The sequence below is a fragment of the Magnolia sinica genome, chromosome 9 (assembly GCF_029962835.1).
Source record: "Magnolia sinica isolate HGM2019 chromosome 9, MsV1, whole genome shotgun sequence".
Classification (NCBI taxonomy): Eukaryota; Viridiplantae; Streptophyta; class Magnoliopsida; order Magnoliales; family Magnoliaceae; genus Magnolia; species Magnolia sinica.
In genome coordinates, this window is record NC_080581.1 from 13,900,285 (window position 1) to 13,924,716 (window position 24,432).

General features: G+C 42.2%; 1 protein-coding gene across 1 annotated transcript in view; it reads left to right on the forward strand.

Annotated features, from left to right (window-relative positions):
- The first annotated feature begins 955 nt into the window (after positions 1-955).
- LOC131256944 (magnesium transporter MRS2-1-like) overlaps positions 956-24,432 on the forward strand; it is a 30,055-nt gene continuing 6,578 nt past the window's right edge. The window contains exon 1 of the mRNA XM_058258060.1: positions 956-1,617. Within this exon, the coding sequence (XP_058114043.1) occupies positions 976-1,617 (642 nt within the window). The 5' untranslated portion in view covers positions 956-975. The remainder of the gene's footprint in view (positions 1,618-24,432) is intronic.

Sequence of the window (24,432 nt, forward strand, 5' to 3'; positions counted from 1 at the left end):
TGTATTTATCATATTTATACTGTTCATCTACTTTTATAAGACATTTTAGAGCATTCTTCAAAATATGAATTATATCCAAAAAATAATTCGGACCACACTACAAATAGTAGCAAAGATAATGATTTTTGCTGTTAAATAACCCATAAGGCCCACCATAACATTTATTTTCCATCCAATCTGTTCTTAAGGTCACAAAGACCTGAATGAAGAGGAAAAACAAATTTCATATTAATCCAAAACTTCTTGACCCTAAAAAAGGGTTTCAATGGTAGATGTCCAATCTCCCAATGCTTTTTTCAATGTGATCTACTAGATGGTTAGATCCATCTTATTTTTAGTCTTAACCCTTAAGACGAGCTCACCAAATGGACGGAGGGTTTGGATATAACACATAACTTATGATAGAATCCAAAGAGCACGCTGGTGTCAATACAGTAGCTATGCAGCTGGTGTGAGGTAGCAGCCAATCCGCTTCCCAGTTCCCACTTCGTGTGTCCATGACATCTATCCGTCAAATAGGTGCAGGCAACCGCACGTGTTAAGAGTCACGCAGATCCAACTATCTTGTGTGCCACATCATTAAAAAAACCCAAAAAACTTCCATATTCAAGTGGTGCGGCCCACCTAATCAGTGGATTGACCTGATATTTTGGGCATCTAATTTTCACGGTAGATCACACCTTTTGGATGGGTTGGATGTCATACATATACTAGGTGGACCCCACAACTTGAACTTAGGTTATTTTGCACGGTTGTACATAAATTTTCATCGTATAGCATGCCTGATGATCACATCAGCCTAATTTTTTAGCCAAGCATACATCATGATGGGCCACACATTTTTGATGGTCTTGATCTCTTACATTCACAACGTGGGCCCCACAACAGCCGAGTACAGAGTGGTAGGCAGCAGTACCGTGCATTTGATCAGATCATGGCACGTACAAATTCGTCTTCCCCGTCTCCGTCGCCATCATGACACGTACAGACTCCTCTTTTCACTCTGTCTTCATTCGGGAATTTCATCAAACGCCTTCCATGGCGGACCTCAGAGACCCTCTCCTTCCTCCAAAACCCTCATCTTCCTCCACAAACCATACAAATCCCCAACCCTCCTCTCGATCAGCTGCCTCTTCCCGCCCTCCTCTCTTCCAAGGCCTTGACTTCCTCGGCCTTAAGAAGCGCGGCCAGTCCCTCCGCTCATGGATCCGCGTTGACTCTTCCGGCGCATCGCAGCTCATCGAGGTAGACAAATTCACTATGATGCGCCGCTGTGACCTCCCTGCCCGCGATCTCCGCCTCCTTGATCCTCTCTTTGTCTACCCTTCCACGATCCTCGGCCGCGAGAAGGCCATCGTTGTCAACCTCGAGCAGATTCGGTGCATTATCACTGCCGACGAGGTGCTGCTGCTGAACTCGCTGGACAACTACGTGCTTCAGTATGTCGTTGAGCTGCAGCGGCGGCTGACTGACGGCGGGGATTTGAGCAGGAGAAGGGCCGGGGCAGGTTACGAGGCTGGCCTGTTCGGCGACAGGCCATCGCCTGACTATCTCCCGTTTGAATTCCGCGCGCTCGAGGTGGCACTGGAGGCTGCATGCACGTTTCTTGATGCTCAGGTGCGTTGTTTGAGATTGAATTCTCTGGAATCACCTTATTCCTTTCTAGGATTTGTTGTTTAATTGGGTAAATAAGATTTCGTCGAAATCTTTCTTGTAAAGAAGGGAATTATTTGGAACAATTCCACCATCTAGCGTGCTCGTGTTGCCCTATATAAAATTGTCTTCGGTGCAAAGCAAAGAATTCGGACATATGCGTTGATCTGCTATGGAATAACAGAATCAATGAAAGGTGGAAGGAGATGTTGATTTCTGGTAGATTTTCTTAGTGCTTGGACATTTGAATAAATTCACATGCATGGGTTAGGCATCTTCAGTGTGTTATTGTATGACTGAAAAAGGGAAGTTGTAGATAGAACTTCAGTAAATAGCCTTGATGCTTTTGCCGAGCCAAACAGTTTCTTCTTTCAGGTGCCATAATTAGGAAAGTACTCTCTTGTATTAGGGAATGGGGATTGTAATTTCAAGTTGGGTTGCTTTTTTCTGTTTTGCTGTTTCTGTGAGCATTTTCTTCCCTTAATAAAGTTATTGTCATCTTTTTTTTTTTTTTGGGGGGGGGGACAATCCAAGGTTTCCTGATCGATAAAAAGCATGATTGACACACCCTGATCCATTACTCAAGTGGTAGAATGAGTGAAGATACCCTCGTTTCAACACTGAGGTCTTGGGATCGATTCCCTAGTGGGGGTGGCTAACAGTGGAGTGTGTACTGACAGGGGGGTGCATACTAACAAGCTAACCCAAACAATAAAAAAGAAAGAAAGAAAAGAAAGCATGATTGACCCCTTCTTTAGCAAATGCATCATGTACCTCATTTGCCTCCCAATGAACAGGGCTAAGTTGCAACTCAATAGAAGGCGCCTGATGTCCCTAATTTCACAGTTGGTGCGGGCAAGTCTCCATCGATCCTGTTTTCTGCCTGAGGAATAGTGTTTGACGAGTCCACAATCAGGCCACCCCTCAATGATGGTGTGAAAAACTAATAAAGCTTAGTCTCTCTCTCATTTTGACGTTTTCCCCTGGTAGACCCAGAATCATGTCTGACGGCTCCTCTTTCATCCCTAAACACACGAATTCTAGTCAGCCCCGGTTTCAACATGGGGCTACCATCAGAATTTAGTGAACTTTTAAGGGTGCACTTAATTGCCACCATCTAAGGTCTATCCATCAATTAGAGCCTTCCAAGTCAACTGAGGGGGTGTTAAGCACAGGGCTTTATTGAATAGAAATAGAAGTGCATCAAGTTAGAACAATCTGAGGTTTCCTGATCGTTAAGAAAGCATGATTGACCCCTTCTTTAGCTAATGCATCATGTACCTCATTTGCCTCCCAATGAACAGGGCTAAGTTGCAACTCAATAGAAGGCGCCTGATATCCCTAATTTCATAGTTGGTGCGGGCAAGTCTCAATCGGTCCTGTTTTCTGCCTGAGGAATAGTGTTTGACGAGTCCACAATCAGGCCACCCCTCAATGATGCTGTGAAAATCTAATAAAGCTTAGTCTCTCTCTCAGTTTGACGTTTTCCCCTGGTAGATCCAGAATCATGTCTGACAGCTCCTCTTTCATCCCCTAAACACACGAATTCTAGTCAGCCCCAGTTTCACCATGGGGCTACCATCAGAATTTAGTGAACTTTTAAGGGTGCACTTAATTGCCACCATCTAAGGTCTATCCATCAATTAGAGCCTTCCAAGTCAACTGAGGGGGTGTTAAGCACAGGGCTTTATTGAATAGAAATAGAAGTGCATCAAGTTAGAACAATCTGAGGTTTCCTGATCGATAAGAAAGCATGATTGACCCCTTCTTTGGCTAATGCATCATGTACCTCATTTGCCTCCCAATGAACAGGGCTAAGTTGCAACTCAATAGAAGGCGCCTGATATCCCTAATTTCATAGTTGGTGCGGGCAAGTCTCCATGGATCCTGTTTTCTGCCCGAGGAATAGTGTTTGATGAGTTCACAATCAAGCCACCCCTCAATGATGCTGTGAAAATCTAATAAAGCTTAGTCTCTCTCATTTGGACGTTTTCCCCCAGTAGACCCGGAATCATGTCTGACAGCTCCTCTTTCATCTAAATACACCAATTCTAGTCAGCCCCAGTTTCACCATGGGGCTACCATCAGAATTTAGTGAACTTTTAAGGGTGCACTTAATTGCCACCATCTAAGGTCTATCCATCAATTAGAGCCTTCCAAGTCAACTGAGGGGGTGTTAAGCACAGGGCTTTATTGAATAGAAATAGAAGTGCATCAAGTTAGAACAATCTGAGGTTTCCTGATCGTTAAGAAAGCATGATTGACCCCTTCTTTAGCTAATGCATCATGTACCTCATTTGCCTCCCAATGAACAGGGCTAAGTTGCAACTCAATAGAAGGCGCCTGATATCCCTAATTTCATAGTCGGTGCGGGCAAGTCTCCATCGGTCCTGTTTTCTGCCTGAGGAATAGTGTTTGACGAGTCCACAATCAGGCCACCCCTCAATGATGCTGTGAAAATCTAATAAAGCTTAGTCTCTCTCTCATTTTGTCGTTTTCCCCTGGTAGATCCAGAATCATGTCTGACGGCTCCTCTTTCATCCCCTAAACACACGAATTCTAGTCAGCCCCGGTTTCACCATGGGGCTACCATCAGAATTTAGTGAACTTTTAAGGGTGCACTTAATTGCCACCATCTAAGGTCTATCCATCAATTAGAGCCTTCCAAGTCAACTGAGGGGGTGTTAAGCACAGGGCTTTATTGAATAGAAATAGAAGTGCATCAAGTTAGAACAATCTGAGGTTTCCTGATCGATAAGAAAGCATGATTGACCCCTTCTTTAGCTAATGCATCATGTACCTCATTTGCCTCCCAATGAACAGGGCTAAGTTGCAACTCAATAGAAGGCGCCTGATATCCCTAATTTCATAGTTGGTGCGGGCAAGTCTCCATGGATCCTGTTTTCTGCCCGAGGAATAGTGTTTGATGAGTTCACAATCAAGCCACCCCTCAATGATGCTGTGAAAATCTAATAAAGCTTAGTCTCTCTCATTTGGACGTTTTCCCCCAGTAGACCCGGAATCATGTCTGACAGCTCCTCTTTCATCTAAATACACCAATTCTAGTCAGCCCCAGTTTCACCATGGGGCTACCATCAGAATTTAGTGAACTTTTAAGGGTGCACCAAATTGCCACCATCTAAGGTCTATCCATCAATTGGAGCCTTGCAAATCAACTTAAGGTCGAGAAAAGTAACACTTAGAAACTCTTTTTTTTCCCCCATTTTTTTTTTTGGCAAAAAAACCCAATGAATTATGGATATAAAATTTTTTCCCTTACCTTTGACATGGGAGAAACTTTGTTTCTGAGTATTTGATTATTTCTTTTGATTAAAATACCTCAAAGGATATCATAGGGTAGTAACACTCTCGAAAGGAATCATCTTTCAAATTCTTCGAACCCGACATTCTTATCTGGCACTAACGCTGCTAAGGATGGGAAGGCATCTTTTAGCAAACAGTCACTCAACCATTGATCTTCCCATAAACGAACTCGAGATCCATTTCCCACCCCATAGAGCGAGGATTCTTTAATCCACAATCTTCTTGGACCTGTACCATATTTACTATCTAGGACTTCTCTCCACAGACTATGGTCTTTCGTAGCAAACCTCCATAACCACTTGCCCAGTAATGCCTTATTCATGATATCTAACACCCTTAACCCAACTCCTCCCTCTGTTAGCGGTTTGCAAATGTCCTCCTATTTAAGAAGTTGAAAATTTTGCAATAAACCCTCCCCCCTTCAAATGAAATTGCGCCTAATGCCTAACACATATTTTGGACATTTGAATATGAACATGAAAAAGTCATTAGAAAATGCTACTTTAATAAGGGTCAAACGCCCCCCAAGAGATAAATGTCTATTTTTCCAGGCTGAATGCTTTCTTTCTATCCTTTTGATGATAGGGTCCCACGAGTGCTTGGGAGGCTTCCCAAATGTCCCAGTAACAACTACAAACGACGAGGCATGTAATCCTTTCCCAACATTTGCGGCGCCAAACTGGAAACAAACTAGAATCTTCACTCAACTATCATGGTTGCCTGAAGAAGTGAAATTTTTTTATTGAAAGGAGGAAAAATACAGAGGTTCCAACTTTCAGTGAACAAGTGACTATTTCGTCACTCCAATAATCAGGTAGCACAAAAGTGGGAAATTGATGTAAGGAACTCTATAAGGGATAAACCAAAGACTCCACACCTAGGAAAAACTAGACTCTACCATCTAGTTTTGCGTCCAATCTCCCAAAAGATCCTCTAAAGAACACACAAACTCATGTCTTCGCAAGGCCCGACCGATTATCGTGTAAAGAAATATCCTTTTTAAGACTTGTTGCAACACAACTTTACCTTAAGATTTTCTTTTATATTTCGCCCATCATAAGCTCCATAAGATTCCAAATACCATCTCCCAAAGGATCTACTTTCGACATTTAATCATCCCAAATTGTCATTAAGAAACCAACTTAGTAATGGATACATTATAGATCCACAAGATCTAAACAGGTCGAGTAAGAAGTTCCACACCTCTCCTGCAATGTCGCAGTTAATGAAAAGATGATCTAGTGACTCCTTATTAATTCTACTCATAATACGCATTGAAACACCCTAGGTAGTTAAAGGTTTTATGCAAACCCTCATTTATGCTCAGTGCAGTTAAAGGTTCTAAGCACACCCTACGTGCAACTGCATTGAAGCACCTAAAATACCCTCAGGTACATGCCTGGTAGATTCTAGGCGCAAATCTTTTAAAATTATTTTTTATGATATAATTTTTTATAAATTCATGTTGATTTAATAGTTTTAGTTGAAAAACTAATTGTAGTGCTATTATGTATTTTGATAGAGTGATAAGTAGGCACCACTTAAAAAAAAATAAAATTATAACTACTTAAAATTTTCCATAAATCCACAAACCCCTAGAATTTCAAATTCCCCCAATTTCCCATATCTAGAAACCGTAGTTTCATAAAATTTGCAATTACTCTTAGCTCGGAACCCCATGATCCTTGTTATGGGGAAAAACGGATCAACCTATGGAAAAAGGTCGGGTCGAAAACTTACACACTCGACCAAGCAAATAAGAAGCCCTTCCATTCTCCTCTCTACACGGCAAAGAGATAGAAAAGGAAGGAGAGGAAGAAAAAGCAAAGTCGCCATGGGAATCCACTTGCTACTCAGAGTCCGTAGCCAAAGAACATCCCCGCAAGAGCACTATCTCCATCGATTATAAGATCTTTGGAGTTCGTCAGGAGCGCTCCGTTCCTTTGCTCGACTAAGGAGACAGGTTGGCATTACCCAGATTAGTATTACTCAGGTTGGCATGACCTAGGACGGTATGACCCAGGCTGGCATGGCCTAGGTTGGCATGTTTCAGGTCAGCTCAACCCGCCTCCTATCAAGGTTTGACCGCATCCACCCAAGATCTTAACCGAAGATCTAGGAAACCTATCGCGATAGAGATCCATCCGAGGTCTTTGAAGGATATCCGCAACATGCTCAGGATCCCGAGATCTTTATCGAGAATCTCGGGAGATTCATCACGTGTTCGGGATCCAAATCCCTCTACAATACGCACCTACTAAATAGGGAGATCTCCTCTACGTCACTGCCTCTCCTAAACTATAAATAGAGATGCCTCTAATGGTGAAAGGTACGCACAATCTTTAGCCCTAAACCCTCAATACTCGAATAGACCCAGTTTCCTTTCCTGACTTAGGCATCGGAGGGTCCCCTGCTCAAGCCAGGGTCTTCCTTGTGCAGGTCCACTGGTCGAGAGAGGGCTAACCAGATTTCTGCATCAACAGTTTGGCGCCGTCTATGGGAACGATATTGAAAGTCGTTCTCATCTCATCAAAATTCAATAATGGCGAAAGGGAAGAAGAAAGCTCCGACCTCGGTTGCACTTGACCTCGCACCACCGGAACAGTCCACCAGCCATCAGGATTCCTCTTCCCAACTGCAGGCTGATCCCGCGCTTGTGGGGCCGATGCAACGATCCTGTAGTTGGGGAGGACGACTTGTCTCCCTCGAGCAGCAAGTTGAGGTGTTGAATAACAATATGAACTCCGTAAAGCAGCTGTTGGAATAGCTACAGCCCCGTCCCACATAAGGGGTCGAGCAAGTAGTAGGACCGACGGTTCAAGAGCTCCCCGAACCATCCAACGTGCTTGCCGTCTCTCGCAGGAGCCAACAACTCGGGACATCAAGGTTGGCACTTTCTCACATCTCTGGCACTGCCGCGCTTGTAGCTTCCAACATGCGTCGTGAGTTGGACAGAAAGAAGCGCGACAAAGCACTCGAAGCAGCCATTGAGGATATGGCTGAGAGCGGTGATCCCTGGGAAGCTGAGCTCAATGACCTACAAGGTCAGATTAGCAACATACGACAGGCCTATTGCACGAATGCCTCGACCTCAGTAGAGGCAATACCGGAAGAAATCAAGCCTCTGTTCACTGCCAACATCATGCATGCGTAACTCCCACCGAGGTTCCGTATGCCTCAGATCGCTCCCTACTCCGGAATCACTGACTTGGCCGAACACCTGGAGTCCTTTAGGGCTTGGATGGGGTTGCATGGTGCATCAACCGCAGTCATGTGCCGTGCATTTTCACTAACCCAGGTAGGAGCAGCTTGGAAGTGGTTCCGGCAATTGAAGCCACAATCGATCGGCTCTTGGATCACATCCAGATACATTCATGAAGGTAACATTCACAACAATAAAATCAACTGTATTGATTATATTTCATCAGAGTAAAAAGAATAATCAAATGCCTTCTCAATGGAAGTTTATTACATTTATCGAGTTCGTAGCGGAAGTATAAAACGAAATCATAATTTGTCTTCTTATTCTTTCAACATAATCTTCCTTAGGGAGAATGTTCACTAGGTCTTCAATCTGTACATCACCTGCATAATCTGTACGGTTGGGAGAGGGTCAATGCCCTACTCATAGTGATGGTTATCCTTTAAGATTAACAGTAATTCAAGAGATTCATAAAAGCAATGTAAAGGTTCTGATACGTCCCGTACTCCGCAACTACAAGAGGTATCAATGCACAAGCAGTCTACATGATATGCATGCCTAGCAAAGTATATGCGGTTTATCACACTTAGCAATCGACACAATGTGGAATATGATTAGAGTTATCCGACTTGCCCCGCATCCCATATTACGGAGATTCGCCGGTGTGTCCCACGTTTAACATGGATTTATGCAGTTATCCCAAGACGGACACAACACATGACCAGATGAATTACGCAACCCTGATTGGAGCGACTAATTGCGACAACCAACCCCCAAAAGAAAAGAATTGATGTAACACGTATATATAACGATTCACATACACCAATTGGTGCACCATCACCCGTGAAACATGGAATTACGTGTCGTTCCAGGGCCGTTACCGAAAATGCATTATGTCCACGATATTTATTCGATCGCTAGAGAAGAGAGATACCCGACATGGTACTTGCACCCAAAAGAGAAATCAATTGAATCATGGGAGTTCAGGAATATCAAGACACATGCCCAAACCCTTTAAAGATAGATAACACAAGGCTAATAGCATAAAGAGAAGAGTGACAATGGTCAACTCAAACAGTGACAATGACCAATATAACAAATAGGAGGGTGACAATGGTCAACTCAGTAAAAGAAGAGTAGCAATGGCTAACTCAACAAATAAAAGAGTGGCAACGGCCGATTCAATAGTAAGGAGAGTGGCAGGGCCAACTCAATTAAATTTGATAGGGCAAGGGCAAGGCTTGTATCCATGGCCCCACATAAATTCAAAAAGATCAGTTGTAGTCAACATTATACCATAAGCCAAAGGCAAATAATTGATGGTGAAACACATAACTGCAGAGAAGATTCAAAGTAATATGAAGGCATGTAAAAGGCAAGATAAAATAACAGGAAGGCATGCAAAAGGCAGGATAAATATAAGAACTTAAATTAATGTAAGCTTAAAGGATAAAACCCTCACCTTTTGTTATCCTGTTCATCTATTACCAGTGTTGATGCCAACACAACCTTATCCTAATTCAAATATTTTGAACTTTGTCAAGGTTAGGCTAAGTTCTCATTCACGCTAACATTAATCCTAATTAAATCGAGTAGAATTCTTGATTGAGGTATGACTTATGTTATACTCGAATTAGCCTTGTTGGTCTTTATGGGAAATCTCTACCACCATTGTAAGGAAAAGGAAAACGAAAATCTAAAAGTTCAAAGGGGAGATCGGACTTGAACCTGACGTGAATTTCTTTCTTCCTTACTGCCGACGACGGCTAGAATTGTTGAACCCAAATTCTGCTGGACTTCAGCAGGGCCGACCGATCTCACCCCTGTTTCCCTGATCTTTCTTCTCTCTCTCTCTCTCTCTCTCTCTCTCTCTCTCTCTCTCTCTCTCTCTCTCTCTCCTTTCTCTTCTTGTAGTGCTTCTCAAATTACTGGACGAGGGTGTCTTTTATAACCGTCCAGTGAAGTTTCCAGGCTCTTCTTGCGAAGGTTTACGCAAGACGGGCTTACGCAATCCGTCTCCTACGCAGCAAAACAGGGAGAACGTCTCGCAAATATCGGGTTGATATCTAATCCAACCCTTCCGATCCGGCTTCTTGGAAGTGGTCAGAACCTTCTTTGCTTTGACTTGGACGGCCTGGATCGAATCCAAGATCCATAGGTGGGACGTCCATCTCCTGGTTTGTTATGGGATTTCTGTTGCTAGCGTTGGTCGTGGATGGATTGATATTGCATAATCGGTGGGGTCCACAATCACCGTTGCCTGGGAAAATCCACTCCCTTCATTAGCATGAGGAGGTTGTGTTGGGTCATGGGCCAAAAGATGGAGTGAATCCGTTGATCAGGTGGCCCACACGCGGAGCAACGAGATGAGCAAAAACCACTATTGCACCCGGTCTTTAATGCCCGTTGTTACAGCGTGCGGAAGGAGTGGCTATTTTCGAAATAGGTGGGTCCAATCATGATGTTTGTTTTTGCAATCCACTCCATTCATCCTCTTGGCCGGATCATGTAGTCCCATGTGTTCAAATATTGAGCCGATCCGAGTTTTTAGTGGCCCACAACACATTTGAGAAGAAGATGCTAAGTAAGGTTTAAAACTCTTCGAAACCACCATGTAGCTAGAGCGGTAATTGACTGTGCTATTTAGTGGGGCCCACATAAATGTTTCCTTCAAGGATTCGCTCCGTCTATCCGGTCTGTCACGCCATTTTAGGTCACGAGGTTGCAAATAAAGTAATTCCGTTAATTAGGTGGCTCGTACGGTCCGACCGAGTTGCGAGAACACTCACTGTTGAAACCTCAATAGCCATTCTTGTCCAACAGTGCCATGCATATAGTATTATCTCATTTACAATTCTACCCTCTTTTTTCTCCAAACTTCTGCCATACGTAACTCACGACTCCATTGTCCAAATATTATGAGATTTGACAGGAGGTCTTTATTTTTCACGCTCTTTCCGTCGCTCAAATTTGAGCCCTAATCTCTCAAGGATGACTAAGATACTCTTTTAATGGTTAATGCGCTCCATAATTCAAAATAGTGTTTGTACACATCTAATTGACGAGTCACCAGGTGGTTTAGGCCCATACTCTGAGATCTTCATGATGATCAGTTTACCACAATGTTCGTGTGACCCGTTTGGCGGATCCAAACATGGTGGACGATCAGATGACTTGCTAATAATAAGGCAACTTGATGGTTAGCACTCTGGCCATGTATGTAGGTGGATTTGCGGTCAGTTTTATAAACGGATAGACATAAAATGGGTTTCTAGAGTGATTAGGGGTAGGACATGTATACCGTTAGATTTGAGTGACTTGTTCACATGTGTAAGTTCTTCAGATTGTAATTCTAATGGTGGGTTAAGCATATTCATATGGGGTGAACGGATTAGAATCTTGATCTGATAAGTGTACGAATGGATGTAGAGGTCAAGTAGCTAGTTTACTATGATTTAAGGGCTGAAATTCGACATGTACGGTTAATTTATGGTAATTAGGCATGATATAAAATTTCACCTGAAATGGGTCATGAGAACCATGTGATTTGGAATTCAAAGGTCTAGGTTAATGGCATTTTCGTAATTAGTACTGATGTGAGAGTTTTGGGGAATCTAATGGTTCTACATGGTTATGGGCATGTTTCCAAACAATTCTTACGAAAGGACTTATATTTAAATCATTATGGATAATGAGTTATTTGCCAATTCATTTAGGGGAAGGTACGCACATCAAATCACATGATGAATGGTCTTGTCTCAAAATCCACGGTCAAATTGCTGGATCTATGAATGGAGATCATTCCCAACGGTTAGATTCCTGTCAGGGAATGGATGTAAGGTTAGGATAGCTAGGTTGGTGTCGTACACATATACGTATCAAGTTAAACTTCATGGTAATACTCGAGAACTTTCAATACTTGGGTATTGAAAAAGTTCGGAGTGTTACAGGGGGGGGGGAAGCCTCGATCTAGCTTCCCACCTCCTCAACATAGTTCAGAAAAAAGGCGAGCTGTTGAAGGATTATATCAAGCGTTTCAACTTGGAAACAATGCAGGTGCAAGCACATTCGGAAGAGATTGCTCTGACTGCCATGATGGGGGGCCTAAGAGATGGAAGATTCCTCTTCTCACTCGAAAAAAACCACCCAACGACGATGGCCGACCTTCTCAATAGAGCACACAAGTACTCTAATGCTGAAGAGCTCTTCAGCCTGCAGAAAACTGCTCGGAACAAAGGAAGCTCGGCTAGAGATAGACGACCTAAAGAAGAATCCGCCTCGGCCAACGACAGTAAGAGAAGGAAAGACAATGAGTCGCCAAGGAGCCAACGCCCAAACAGACGACCTGACAGTAGGTTCAGCTCATACACCCCTCTCAACACGACGCCCGAGCAGGTCCTCATGGAGGTCCGAGACAAACGGATCCTTAAATGGCTGAACAAGATGAAATCCAATGTAGACAAAAGAGAAGTGAAAATACTGTCATTTCTAACAAGACCACGGCCACTCAACTGGTGACTGTTTCGACCTGAAGGAGGAAATTGAAGCCCTCATCCACAACGGGCACATGTGTGAATATGTCAACAAAAGGGAAGAGCGAGTTGACCCGAAGTATGAGCAACCCATCAACAATGAACCAACCGGGGAAATTTGCACAATCTTCGGGGAGCCTGTCAGGGGAGGCGACTCAAATGGAGCTTCGAAAGCTCATGCCATAAGTATCAGTCACTCCAGCTCGGAGCATCAAGTCCTCGTTGCCAGCAGGCCCCCGAAAGAGCAGAAGGTGACAGCTCGCGATCTAACCTTCGCCGAAGAGGATGCCCAAGGAGTTCACCATCCTCATGACAATGTGCTTGTGGTTTCTATGACCATAGCTAACCGCAAAGTATTCGAATTTTGGTGGACACTGGAAGCTCAGACAACATCCTCTTCGCCAATGCATTCGACAAAATGGGAGTCGGACGGCCTCGACTTCGAGCCGTCAAAACTCCCATACTTGGATTCGTGGGAGATAAGGTCACATCGAAGGGGTCAATCCAGCTCCCAGTCACCGCTGGAGACGAGCAGAACTAGACAACAACCATGATCGACTTCCTAGTGGTGGATTGCCCCTCCGTCTACAACATCATTCTCGGAACTACCTTCACTCAACACTCTTCGAGCCGTCGTGTCAACGTACCATCTTGTGATGAAGTTCCCTACCGAACATGGTACCGGACTGGTCAGGGGAGACCAACAAGAAGTTCGGCAGTGCTATTTAATGGCACTAAGAACCAGCACCAGGCAATGGCCATCACCTCTCTCGATCCCGAAGAAGACTCAATTGAAAGAGGGCGCCCTATGGAAGACCTCATACTCGTCCCACTTGATGATTCCGACCCGACACGAACAATGCAAATCGGGTCGTCCTTGACGCCACCACTGCAAGACGAAGTCATGAGCCTCATTCGACGATATGCCGATGTATTCGCATGGTCTCATCAAGACATGCCCAGCATCAGCCCGAAGGTCATAGTCCATAGGTTGAATGTCAACCTCGACAATCGACCAATTCGACAAAAGTGAAGAGTGTTCGAGCTCGAACGGTACACCATAATCAGAGACGAAGTCGAAAAACTCCTCAAGGTTAACTTCATCGAGGAAATCTACTATCCGAACTAGATAGCTAATGTCGTCTTGGTTAAAAAGTCCAATGGGAAGTGGCGAGTCTGTATTGATTACATCGTCCTGAACAAAGCCTGCCCCAAGGACAGTTTTCCTCTCCCCAGGATCGACCAACTCGTTGACAGCACGGCCGGACATGACCTCACGAGCTTCATGGATGCTTACTTAGGCTATAATCAAGTCGCTATGCATCCTCATGATAAGCAGAAGACTACTTTTGTCACCGACAAAGGATTCTACTGCTACAAGGTCATGCCTTTCGATTTGAAGAACGCCGGGGCTACATACCAAAGACTCGTCAACAGAATGTTTGCTTGCTAGATCGGACGCTCCATGGAAGTTTACGTCGACGACATGCTTGTTAAAAGCATTAAGGCCACGAACCACATTTCTGACCTCAAAAAAATGTTCATAATCCTACGAGAATACCAGGTGAAATTGAACCCGAGCAAATGCGCCTTCGGCGTGAGCCCGGGGAAATTCCTCGGATTCTTGGTCAGTCGGAGAGGAATCAAGGCAAATCTTGACAAAATTCAGGCTCTGCTCAACAAGAGCTCACCCAAGATGATGAAAGAAGTCCAATGTCTTACAGGAAGAATAGCTGCCCCGAACCGTTTTGTATCTCGAGCTATCGACAAATGTCTCCCCTTTTTAAACTAATTAAAAGGGAAGCAAAAGACAAAGTGGACGGAAGAGTGCGAACTCGCCTTTCAGCAACTCAAGCAGTACATGGGATTGCCACCATTTCTCTCTAAACCCGAGCAAGGAGAACCATTATTGTTGTACCTAGTAGTTTCAGCGGTGGCAGTTAGCTCGGCCCTCATCAAAGAGCAAGAAGGGAAACAATTATCAGTATATTACGTCAGCAAGGCCCTGGTCTCTACCGGGACCAGATATCTAGACATAGAAAAGCTGGCCCTATCCCTTGTCACCTCATTGCGATTACGGCCGTACTTCCAAGCCCTTACCATCATCGTCCTGACCAACCAACCTCTCCGCTAGGTACTCAAGAAACCTGAAGTGTCAGGAAGACTTACAAAATGGGCAATCGAACTAAGTGAGTTCAACATCTAGTATTAGCCCCGGGCAGCAATCAAGGGCCAAGCAATGGTTGACTTCATTGTCAAGCTCATACTCAAGAGCGACCTAGGTCCTGTCGAGTTGAGTCATGCCGAGCTGGGACCAGTGTTTGAGTTATCAGCGAGAAATCGATAATATCGCCGATATTATCGGTGTCGTCAGACCTGCGATACCGAAACCCCAATATTTTGTTTCTCTTCTGGATGTTGCCGATATTTTCGATATTATCGGCGACATTTTCGGATCACTGGCCAAATCAGCCAACTACCCCGTAGATTTCGATAAAATAGGCAAAACAAATGCCGTGTTTTCGGCAACATTAGGCGACGACCCTCTTATTCGGAAAAAAATATAGAAAAAAAGAAGAAGAAGAAGAAGCTCTCTTACCTTTTTACTCAAGATCTACCTCAAGGAGTGGCCTTCGGCTGGATTTGGTTGGCCAATTACGGTCAACAGCGCTAGATCTTTCACAAGAAAGAAAACCCTAAAACCCCCTTTTTTCTTCTAATAGAATTGCTTTGAAAAGAAACTAGATTTCCACCTAGGCCTACAGGGATTTGATTTGGGATTTGAAAAAAATATGAATTTGGGGAGAGATTTTTGGGAGTTTTAATGGAAAAAGCATCGAAATCGCCATTGTCGTTTGCGGGTTTACCAAAAAAGGGTAGTGGATTGGTTGGTGTACCACACAACAGCTATATAGCTGCTGTAGGTACGTGTCGTGCGAAGACAAGCACTTACGCTCCTTGAGCTCCGAGTTGTACGAACGGTTCAAAGGAGATCAAAGTTACATGGGTCCCACAGTGATGTATTTATTATATCTACACTGTTCATCTATTTTTAGAGATTATTTTAAAAGCATTATCCAGAAAATGAATCATATCCAAATTTCATCTGGACCACACCACAAATAACAGCGGAGATAATGATTTTCACTGTTAAACAATTCGTAGGGCCCACCATAACGTTTATTTTCCATCCAATCTGTTCATAAGGTCACAAAGACCTGAAGGAAGAGGAAAAACAAATTTCATATTGATCCAAAACTTCTGTGACCCCAAAAAGGGTTTCAATGGTTGACGTTCAATCCCCCGCTGCTTTTTTCAGTGTGGTCCACTTGATATTTATATGTCTTATTTTTTGTCTCAAGCCTTAAGACGAGCTCATCAAATGGATGGATGGTTTGGATATAACACATACCTCATGATCAGACCCACAGAACTTGTTGGCATCAATACAGCAGCTATATAGCTGGTGTGAGGTACACCGGCCAATCCGCTTCCCCAAAAAAGAGGACTCTTTTGTTGAACTCTCTCAACCTCTCCCATCACTTAAGAGAGTGGATTTGGCGCAACTTGGGCTACAGTGAAGATGGTGTGACCCTTACAGTAGGGCCCAATTTGATGCATGTATTGCATATCCATTCCATCCATACATTTTTCCAGATAATTCAATGGCATGAGGAAAAAATTGAATTGGATCAAAATCTCAGGTAGACCATACTCTAATAAAGAGTGTTATTTGAACCTTTACTGTTAAAAACTTCCTAAGCCCCACTGTAATGTTTCTTTAATGTTTATTTGTCATCCAACCTGTTTATAAGGTTATATAAAGGTGGATGAAAGTAAAATAATAAATATCAGGTTGATCCAAAACTTTTGTGACCCATTAGAAAGTTTTAATGGGCAATCACCACTGTTTCCTATGGCATGGCCCACTTGAGATTTTAATCTGATTTATTTTGGTATCATGCCCTAAAATGATTTTTAAAAACGTATGGATGGCGTGGATATACAATAAATACACCAAGGTGGGCCCCACCATAAGTGCCGCACCACCATCTTAGGTCGGGCCAGGCCGTACCTAATCCTCTACCTTTAAAAGTAAACCAATGACGGGGGAGTTTGTAGGGCCCACTTCGATGTATGTATTGCATATCCACATTGTCCATCGTTAAAAGATTATGTTAGGGCATGGTCTAAAAAATGGAATTCATACAAGTTTCAAGTGGATCATGCTACAAGAAACAGTGGTCATTGATCTCCTACCATTAAAAACTTCCTAGGGTTCACTTTAATGTTTATTGACCATCCAACCTATTGATAAGTTCATATAGACTTGGATGGACGAAAAAAGAAAAACAAATAACAGTTTGATCCATAATGTTTGTGGCATACAATTTTTATTGGTCAATAACCACTATTTTGTATTGAGTGGTCCACTGTCTACCTAAATTTTTTATCTACTTTATTTTTATGACAATCCCTCAAATCATGTGGCAAAACAGATGGACGGCATGGATATACCATGCATACATCGAGGGCGCCCTACTATCGGGGATCCACTCACATGGCTGGTTCCCTGTCACAGTCGGGCATGGACTGGGTAGTATCCCCACCAAGACCTAGCTAGAGACAGACTGTCCTGTCAGGGGCACTGTGCGGCCCACCATGATGACGTGTTTCATCCTCACCGTCCATCCATTCTTTTTAGTTGATGAGCCCACAAATGAGGCAGATCAAATCCTCTAGTGGACTACACAAGAAACAGTAGGGATTGAATGCCTACTGCTGAAAACCTCTTGGGGGCCACAAAAGTTTTGGATCAATATGATATTTATGTTTTCCCTCCATACAGATCTATGTGACCCTATGAACATGTTGGATGATAAATAAACTTCATGGCGGGCCCTAGGAAGGTTCCATACAGATCTATATGACCCTATGAACATGTTGGATGATATTTATGTTTTCCCATGAAAATTTATTATGTAATGCAGTCTTTTTTGTAATTTTTTATTCCCAAATATACAAATATATGTATTTAGGCATGTCCTGAAGTTTCATTGAGAAATCACACTGTTTTCCCATGTTTCGTCCATTTTCCCCAAATTTCCAGTTATCGGCGATATTATCACGATAACGATATTATATCTTTATCTCCGGCCAGCGAAACTTATAGCGATATCGACAACTCGAACACTGGCTGGGACCCAGTCTTATCACCGACCTGGGCCTTGCCGAGCTGGAATCCAATCCTAACATCCAGCCCAAGCAAGCCAAACATCAGACGGCCGACCCAGATTAGCCGACATGGACCCTGTACGTCTATCTCAAAGGACTTTGTTACTGTTCCCAATAAAAAACCAATGCCCTTGCCAAACTCCAAACCAACTCTAAACGAGACTCCCCAATAACCCCTTTGACCTCTACCCCAACTTTCTAACTGCTTTCCGCACCTCCTTGCCCTGGTATAAATTCATAGGAATCATCCTCCCTTTGATTTCCTGAGAATCATCCTCCTTCCAATCCCATTGCCCCTATATAAACAGGCTCCTTCCTGAACCTCCATCACCATTTACTCAGGAGTGCCCAATTCCTCTCTCGTAACTTGCTGATCTGGAGGCCTCCTCTCCTCGGTAGCTTTTGCACTTGCTTCCAATTAATAAGATGAAATTATTACCCGATTCTGTTCCTTCACATAAAAAGTTACTTGGAAGTTGCTCAATTTTCAGTGCTAATGCTGCAAAATTTTAGAGTGGTGGAAAATAGAGTGTAAGATTTGTTGAGTGTGAAATATTGCATATTTCCTGCTATTTATACCTTGGTTTTATAAACATGATAGTGCTTAATCGATTTAATTATTTATGTTTTCATGTGCGACGTGATTTCGAGAGCTTAAGATGAAATTGATGCCAAAGGAAGATTTATACTCAAAAGATTACTAAATGAAGATTTGGAGATTTGGAAGTCATTAATGAAGAATTCACATGTCAAATATCCAAGAAAACCAAGTGAGGAATGAAGAGAATCAAAAATTTGAAGTAAAGAAAAGGAATCCTAAAATTATCCTGAAAACAAACATATTCCTGAAATTACCCTGAAAAAGCATATTCTGAAACTCCGAGTATATTTTCGAAAACTGCACAGAGTGCTAAATTTGAGGTGGTTTAAACTCCGAGCATATTTTGGGAAATTGTGCAGAGTGTGTAAATTGGAGGCAGTTTCTAGATTTTTCCAACTTGGGGGCGAAAGTTGGAGTTCCACAACTATAAACAGAACTCCCTAGGATGCTCCAAAGCATCTTCTAGGGTTTAAAAAGGTCTCAAGGAGCATACACAAGGGTGGAACAGCCGCCAAAGAGTTTTTCTTCTTCCCTAGTTTATTTTTCATGATTTGTTTAAGAGATTTGGTTTCAATCATGTCTATGGTTGGCTAAACCTCTTAGCTAGGGCTAAGAGGTGAAGCTTGTAGCGTGTTTGGATGTTTATTTTACTTTGATTTTTGTTCTAATTGAACCTCATTGATTTCTAATTTGATATTAAAGGAATATTTTCAGTTTTCTATGATTTATTGTTACTCAAATTACAATAGATACTGTGATAGCTTTGGACATATTCTTTTCCTGTTTTTTAGATTGTGAGATTGGTAAATCTTGTTGTTCACCATCGTCTCCTAGGCATGGTAGGGTGATGGAATCCCTTCCAATCTTCATAATTCTCTTCCATTGAGAATTAGGTCAATGAAAAGTTCAGATTTGATTTAAATTGCTTTATCTTCCGATTGGATAGGATAGGACTCCAATTCTAATTGTGTTCCTTGAATCAAATATGGTAGCATCTTGATAGCTACAAGTGGACCCTTGGCACCCTAGTTCCCACCTTTAATTGATAGTTTAAATATTATTCACAATTACTCTTTTTTATTCCAGAATTCAGATTTAGATCTTCTTCTACTTCTAGTTCTAGTTCTAGTTCTTTTCAGAATACATACAAGTTTAGTCCCTGTGGATTTGACCTCGTTCTCACGAGTTATTATTACATCGCGACCCTATACTTGGGGTTGTGAACAAGATTAGAAAGTTTGCTTCTAGGGACAGTCTGGCTAACTTCAGAAAGTCCTTGGAACATTACTCTCTCTCGTTGCTATTCAATTTTCGGTAATGGGGTGGCATGGTCCCCTCCATGTCGGAGGAACTTGTTAGAAGGGGAAGAGGCTGAGTTCATTAGCCTTTTGGAGCAGTGCTGAGGACATCACTTCACGTACACCTTTGCGTACATATCAGAGGAGGCGGGCCACACCGATTTCTCTGTGGCTAGGCGAATACTGGTGATCGTGCTAAAGACCTCATATGCATGTGCGAGCATCTGGAAGACCCCACACTAGAAGATGCACATGAGCTGCTTTATGGAGTGATCCAGACTGTTGGATTGGAGGGATGTGACAATCAGGCCGTTGGATCACATGATCAGGCCATCGTGGATCGTCCATATTAGTTTTTCTTAGATTTTATTAGCTTATGGGATTTAGTTTTGTTTATGTTATGTTTGGACACCATTATGAGTGTTTTTAGTTGATTTTAGTTAGACTAGGGCTATTTTTGTCAAAATTCACAAAACATGGTGTTTATGGTAATTTTTTAACTTTCTTGGAGCTATAAAAGAGGGTGGGCTTGTGACCCTCTCCATCATTAGATTTTGTGATTAAAAAAAGAGAGAGAAAAAGCTCTTGCTTTCGTCTTCTTTTTCAATCTTCATGAGATTTGAAAATACTTCCATGTGATTTGGAAGGGAGATTGGTGTGCGGTTAATCTTTATCAACGAAGGTGCGAGGTCTCCATCTATCCCCACATTATCTATTTTTCTCTCCATCAAGGTATTTTCTTCAAGTTCTTCGATTATCTCATCTTAAGCCTTCATCTTCTCCTAAACTCATATTTCATTTACCTATTTATAATCTCAAACCCTAAGAGACCTAACCCATCCATCCGATGGCACATGTGTGACCATATGACCACACGTGTGAACCTTCCAGGTTGGCCGTACGTCCACACGTTGTCCATTTTGGCTTCCTTTCACCCTTAAATCAAATCCCCTTTCCTCTCTACCAAAACCCTAACCCTAACTCTAGAAATCCCGAACTTTTCTAGATTTTCCCAATTTCCTAAAACCCTAATTTTACCCTAGGTTGTATTAGGCATTCTACTTTGAAATAGACCATACCTTATGCTAATTGGATGTCCTTACATCCATTAGATCCTAGTTTCCTTTTATTTAATGATCTTGTGTGACGATGTTGGTAACTTAGGCGAGGATTATGCATAATGTTCTTTTGATTTTCATGGTATTTGTGATGATTATGGCAATATTTGTGTTTATTTATTTTTTGTTAATTGGCTTAATTCTGCTACTTGATCTCACATGTTAGTTGGTTTATGCATTGGTCCTACATTAAGCAGCTTGATGGTATTTGTCCTTCTTTGAGTGTTAGAGACACGTTGGTATGGAAAAAAGAAAAGTCTAGTTCTCGACCGCTCCTTCTATAGGTCGATCCTTGGGACATCTCCGGGAGGGGATATGGGGCACACTACTTTTATTTGTCACAATGGGCCTCCCCCCATGGTAGCAGCTTTGGCATGGCCGATGGGAAGGAATAATGTGCTTATAGTTGATAATCTATGGAAGAGGATGATGGCGATCAACAATGTCGGGATGTTGAGTATGCTGAATGAGGAGTTGGTTGACCATCTGTTTATTCACCGTCCCTTTACTAATGAGTTCTAAAAGAAGTTTTTTGAGATCTTCGATATGTTGTGGGTGATGCCAGAATCTATTGAGGGCCAATTTCCATCTTGGCGTGGGGCGGGATTGGAAAGAGAGGGAGGATGCTATGGAGACTATCCTTATTGGTAGGCATTTGAGCCTTATGGGGAGAGGAATAACCAGTGTTTATGTAATTGCAATGGTTAGTTTCAGAGGTATCAAGAGAAAAATGGATGTAATGGACTGGGCCTAAAATAATAAGGCCCTTGCTGAGTGTCCCTGTATCTTAGGTTGTGTTCTAATGTGTTTCTGGTTGTTTTGGCCTTGCTATGTTTTGATTAGAGAGAGAGAGAGAGAGAGAGAGAGAGAGAGAGAGAGAGAGAGAGAGTTAGGATCAGTCAATTTTGGAGAGTTCAATCAATCAATCAGAACGATCTATTAAGTCTAGAACACATTTCATGGATTACTGTGCAAAAAGTGATCTATCCATCTTTGATTTGGCCCTATTTTTATAGCCATCCTTTTTCCAAGCTATGGATAAAATGATTGATCATCTAACAAAAAAGTGATTCTTCAAAATCATAAGCAATCTATGATGGGCACTAACAAATAGATGGATCAAATTGTTGATTGGACCTATTTTTGTGTAAACAATCTTGACCATCCATATTAAAGGCCATTGATCAACGGTTAATATTTGTTGGATTGGTTCAAGGTTTGCATGGTAGCCCATGAAATATGGGTTGGACTTAATGAACAATATGGATCAATGAATTGGATTGAATTAGATTGTTCTAGTGGACCAATGCAACTAGGAGCACTATAAGTTATAATGCTCAGTTAGCACCGGAGCATCTCTCATATGTATATGTCTATATATGGTTTTGCTAGCGTCCGCACCTTTATGAGGGTGTTAACAACATGCCCAAGCCTTTTCAATGACACGTGGGACATCCAATCATCGATTGGGATGGTTCATTCAATTGTACCAATGAGAGGAAGCCATGGTGCAAAAATCATTCCAATCGGATGATCCTCACCCTTCGAATGGGGCCAATTTGTTACGACCATCCATTGTTTATGAGCCATAGATCGCATGGTTAGAATCATCAAACCAAGATGCTACTTTGGAATCATAAGCAATACAAAGTGGGATCTATCTAGTAGATGTTTCAAGATGATGGTTGGAGCTATTTTGTCTTTTCTGCTCAATCTTGGGTGTCTATTTTCCATGATATTGATTGGACGCTTGGGGTCATCCAATTGGCATGGTTTTTTCACCATGGCTTGCTCCTAGTATAAATGGATGAACGGTTCAGATCGATGATGGGTTACCCCATGTCCCATTTAAAAGCTCTGGGGATGTTAGCAAAACCTACACACACAGACACACACACAAGAAAATTTTAAGGTCAAGATGAGGAAGGATGGAATTAGAAATGAGTACATTCAATGGAACTTATGAGTAGCACCAATAGATAATAAGATAAGGAATATATACTTAGATGGTTTGGTCATGTTCAGCGGAGACAAAGAATTGCGCTAGTTAGGAGTGAGTTGGTGCAAGTTGAGGCTTTAAAAGGTAAGGGGAGGGCCCAAAAAGACGTGGCTGCAAGTAGTAAGAAAATACCTGATGTCCTTTGGTCTAATTGAAGTTATGGCCCTTGATAGAGTAGAATGGAGGAATATGATTCGTGTAGCCAAACCCAATTATTTAGCACAAGGCTTAGATAATGATGATGATGATACCAGAAAATTTTTAGGTCAAGCAACAGGCTGCAGGTTTAGGGACAGAAATCTGGACAACTTTCAGAGACTTGAAACACTTGAATGGGTGAGATGAAAGGTTGAAAGTGAACAAATGTAGGGGCTGGTTATAGGTGCTCGGAAACGGAGGTTTATATTATATGAAGACAACGATAAATAAATTAAAAAAAATTGGAAAAAAGTACCAATGGGTTTCAGGAAAAAAAAAAAACCAGGGGGTTTGTTGCAAAAAGAAAACTAGTCGTAACCAATTGAATAATTCTCTGATAAACTGGCCATATTTACAAAAGATATCCATGACGCTTCTGATTTGGGAAGAAACTGGAAAGTGGTGATGGACTGTTGGAAACGGAGTGGTTGGTTGTTAGTTGGAAGTGTTCCCCACCTGGAACATGGAAACTTAATTTTCATGGTGCTTGCTAAGGAACCAGAGTTCTTTCCTGAAGTTGACCCAGTGAATGATAAAATCTTTTATTCTTTCCATCATTTTCTTTTCTGAAGCAGCTTTGTTCTTGAAGGTTATGCTATTAGTTTCCTTTTGAATGCTCCAGAACGGCACAAATGGTATGAATGTGTGCAAGAGATGGACTAGGTTATCGGAAGGCCTTCCATGCTGTCACCCTCCCAACTCCACATTTGTAAAGAAATTCAAAAGTTCCCCCAAAATGGTTGTGAACCTAGATGTATTTGTTTCTCGACTTCCCTGCACATTATCACTTTTTTTTTAAGTCCAGAAGTTGTGTAGATGTTGCAAGTTAGGGTCTTCTTTGCCATCACTATCCAATAGAAGCCCTCTACGGGCAACAAGGAGGGAGCGCCCCCTCTAGACTAGCTTAAAGTTCCCCCTTCCCTGAGGTTACACAGTGACTTGCTTCAAATATTTGAAATTTGAGAAATGACCATATATTGGAATTGTGTAGTTCCCCCCTTCCCGAGGTCACACAATGACTTCAATGTGGGGAACTTTTCTCTTTTGTATAGTTTTTATTTCTGTTTCTAATAATGATACAACCATTACCCTTCAAAATAAGAATAATAATAATAATAATAATAATGATAATGATAATGATAATGATACAACCATTCATCAAGGAAAAAAAAAATCACATACAGGAATTGTATGTGAACTTTCACATGTGTCCACCTCTTTCCTGCTGAAGCATCACCTGTGCAGACTATCGAAGTCATTTAAAATGTGGGC